The 3,901-nt window shown below is 56.3% G+C and overlaps 1 protein-coding gene across 1 annotated transcript in view; it reads left to right on the forward strand.

Annotated features, from left to right (window-relative positions):
- GATSL2 (GATS protein-like 2) overlaps positions 1 to 3,901 on the forward strand; it is a 13,065-nt gene that overhangs the window by 1,656 nt on the left and 7,508 nt on the right. The window contains exon 2 of the mRNA XM_010854270.1: positions 220 to 290. Coding sequence (XP_010852572.1) covers positions 220 to 290 — 71 coding nt within the window. The remainder of the gene's footprint in view (positions 1 to 219; positions 291 to 3,901) is intronic.

Genomic DNA, 3,901 nt, shown 5'->3' on the forward strand with positions numbered 1-3,901 from the left:
ACAGACTAGGTGTGGCGGAGGAAACGATCGTCATCTGTAGGCCTCTCTGAGACCCCGTGAGTCAGAGCTGGGGCACTGGCGGGAGAAAGAATCAGTACCCCCCACCCAGCTCCAGCAGCCTGGGTCAGACTGCTGGGTACACGGGGTCACGAGTGGGCGGCTGCCGCAGGGTCTGCTGGGACTTAACAATATGCTGTGTCTGTCTGTCCGTCCACCCAGGTGCAAGTTCTTCAGTCTGACTGAGACCCCGGAGGATTACACCATCATTGTGGATGAGGAGGGCTTTCTTGGTATGTGCTTCTCTCCCCGGGGGCTTGGCTGGGCCATGGCCTGTGGTCAGTGCTGGCCGCTCCCCCGCCTGTTTCTGCCTCCCCCTGCTGGTGGGTTACAAAGTCGGTAGAGCTTCCCTCTCTCCCCACGTGTTCTGATCGCTCGAGAAAGGACCCACAGCTGAGAGGGGGCAGTGCTTACCCCCTGGGACTAAGGCCACCAGGGAGGCAGGGGGCTTGCTCTCTGGGGCTCCTCCCACAAGGGAGGTGCTTTCAAACGTCCTCAGTCCTTGTTCCCATGGCAACAAGCCAAGGTCACCATCCTTCTGTGATTTTCCATTATCTTTCTTCCTTGGTGACTCGGATGGTAAAGGATCCACCTGCAGTGCAGGAGACCTGGATTTGATCCCTGGGCCGGGAAGATCTCCTGGAGAAGGGAATGGCTACCCACTCCTGTATTCTTGCCTGGACATTTCCACGGAAACAGGAGCCTGGCAGGCTACAGCCCATGGGAGTGGCAAAGAGTCGGAGACGACTGAGCGAATAACACTTTCTTCCATCTTTTATACAATTTATACAATACCTCAGGGTATCACCAAAGTTCCTACCCTATCTTTCTTCCATCTGGGCTCCAGCATGGACTTTGAGGTGGTTCCTAGGTCTTTGTTTTAAATTCTTTTGAGTTGAATGCTCAGACCCATGACTGTCCCTTTGTCCCACAAGTGACTCCTTTACAGTGAAATCACATGTTAAACTCTTGGTATTGATACATTTTCCCCAACTCCTGTCCCCAAACCAGCACCACTGCCACCACCTGTGTTGAAACAGAAAGACTCTGGTGCTTGGTGAGCCCTCAAACACCAGGCCCTTAGCTAAGCATTCGATGGGGTTTATCTCACATAATCCTCCAAGCGTCTTCTGGAGCCCATCCTAATTTCAGCAGCCCACGTTTGAAAGCTTAAGAAATTGAGACGTGGTAATTTTGTCCAGAGTCATGCAGCCAGGATGAAACCCTGCCCACCTGACCCCAGGTCTCTTGACCCTGATGCTGGCAGGGTGGGAAAGACCTGACCTGACTGTGTGGAGGACATGGCCACGTAGCGCAGGGACCCGCAAGCCCTGCTGTCAGTAGCGGGGGGCTCCCAACAACAGAGCTGCCCACCTGGTGTCTGGGAGGTGACAGGCGTCCTCAGCAATCCACCAGGGACCGTCCTCAGCTCTAAGAGGCTATTTTTAGGGCCTTGAGTGATGGGTAGTGACAGAAATAATAATGCCTTTCAGTCTTGAGATGGTCCACCTTTCCTCTAGGTAAGGGCAGGCCTGAGGCTGGGGCAGCCAAAGCTCCACCTGCCAGGTGAAGGCCCCACAGGGCCAGTGGGACCATGCTGTCAGAACTGGGGCCCTGGAACCCCAGCTGCCTGAACCCCCCTGCTTGACAGTCCTGAAGCTCAGCCCTGCGAGAGGGGTTTTCTCAACACCCTGCTGCAGGCTGGTGGCAAGGCGAGGCTGGAAGGCATGCCACGAGGCCAGAATGAGGTCCCCCCGCCTTTACACCGTGATCTCTTACCCATCAGCCTCCCTCTCTGGGCCTCAGTTTCGTAGTCTGTGAAATGGGAGAGGGGCTGACTTCTGAGCCGGGTCTCTAAGCAAATGGACAGCATTCTGCCCTGAGAATCCAGAGGCAGACCAGGTAAGGGGATGGCACTGGCTCCCCTGGGGCCCTTTGCCCCATCCTGGGAAGTCGAGTATAGGAGCTCATGAAATGATGTCAGAGGTGACCCTGCACCCCGGGTCTGGTGGTGAGATGGAGCCTGACCGCAGAGACCGAGCTAGGGGGACAGGGCGGGGAACAGCGAAGGTAGAGGAGTGAGAAGAGGGGCCTGGGCCGAGTAGAGAGAGCTGGGGACAGCCGCCCTCTCCCTCCCCAGCCCTTCACTTGGAGCATCCGTGTGCCCCCGCACTGAGAATGGCAGAAAGCAAAGGCCACCGAGGCCACTGCGCTGGGGGAGCTGACGGGCTACCGGGGCCAGTTGCTGACTCCAACCAGCTGCTCCCCCCATACGACTGTGGAGACTTAAATGAACCAAAATTAAATAAAATGCTCGATTGTATTTTTTTCTGTCGCACTAACCACATCTCACGTGCCCCGTAGCCATGTGAGGTGAGTGGCCTTGGACAGCATAGGTGTAGACTATCTCCCTGAACCCAGAACGCCCTCTGGGGCAGCACTGGTTCCCAGGTCACGAGGACTTCAGCTGTTGCTCCAGAGGACGTGGGAGCCGCCGGGTGGCTCTGAGTCACGAGGAGCTTGGAATAGGCAGACAGAGGGCAGGTTCGTGACAGCCAACGTGGTCGTGATGCGTGAGCTGACCCTTACAGGAAGGACCTCTCCAGAGTTTTCCCAAGAAGGCTTTTGGGATTCAGTCCTCGTAAAAAGAGACTTTTTAAAACTTTTCCTGTTAAATCTATTTATTAATTAATTTGTTTATCAGTATGTTTATAAAATGGCTTTAGTTGACGGGACCATCGGGGCACCCCAGCCCTCAGTGGCTCCTAGGGCTTTGCTCAAGATGGCATGGTTAGGGGGATTCCCTGGTGGCCTGGTGGTTAGGATTCGGTGTTTTCACTGCAGAGACCCAGGTTCAGGCCCTCGTCGGGGGACCATGCTACTTGTCACATGGCAAGGCTAAAAACACCAAAAGAAAAAAATAGATGGCAGGGTGGCATCTCACAATACTGTCCCTGGGAAGTCCCCTGTGGCCAGTTCCAGGCCCCGTAGGATTTCAGAATTGAGCTGGGACTCTTGGCTCTGGTGGGGCTGTGATTCCTCTGGCGGTCCTGGAGCTGAGAAGTCTTTTCCAACACCCCGGGTAACAGGTGGAAGCCCGAAATCAGAACCTTTTTTTTAAAGCCTTTCCTCCCGCTCCACCTCCCAAGCCCCTTCCCTTCTCTGGGAGGCAGCCTGCCTCTCCAGCCAGCCTAGCGGAGGACTGGCCCTTCTCAGGGAGCAGGGCCAATGGGCTCCCTAGGCTGTGGTTGCCATGACGACCGGAGCTGGGCAGGTAGGAGCTTGGGTGAGGCCGCCAGAGCCGTCCTGCACAGCCTCCCTCGGGCATCATCATGATCCTGAGAGCCCCCTTAACTCCCCAGGCTCCAGGCCCCTGTTCTTAGCCCCTGCGCCAACTGGGGACCTGGCCCTTCTTCCCATGCAGTGCCTGCACAGAGCATGAGAGTCTGTGTATAAGGCAGACCTGGGTTTGAACTCTGGCTCTGTTATTCCTTAAGTGATCTTGGTTAAGTCACCAGTCCCTCAGAGCTCTGGTTTGTCACATGAATGGGGTGAAATAACAGTCTTGGTCCAGGGTCAGTTTGAACAGACAGCCGCGATGCACAGAGAGTTCCATGGCTGCCTGTCCGTGCAGCTGCACACACGTGTGCCATGTCCCATGCATAGCCTCCCCGGGTGCTCTCTCTGCAGGACGGGCGGGGTAGGTTGGTCTTCACAAGCTAGTCAAGGAGACTCCAGGATCACTGGCCCCCTGACCCTACCCCACCGTGTCCCTGGTGGGGCCCCCCCGCAGGATCCCCAGGCTCTCAGGAGGGACCTGGGTGACGGGTCTAATGGAAGCAGG

The sequence above is a fragment of the Bison bison genome, unplaced genomic scaffold (assembly GCF_000754665.1).
Source record: "Bison bison bison isolate TAMUID 2011002044 unplaced genomic scaffold, Bison_UMD1.0 scf7180017864340, whole genome shotgun sequence".
NCBI classification, from domain to species: domain Eukaryota; kingdom Metazoa; phylum Chordata; class Mammalia; order Artiodactyla; family Bovidae; genus Bison; species Bison bison.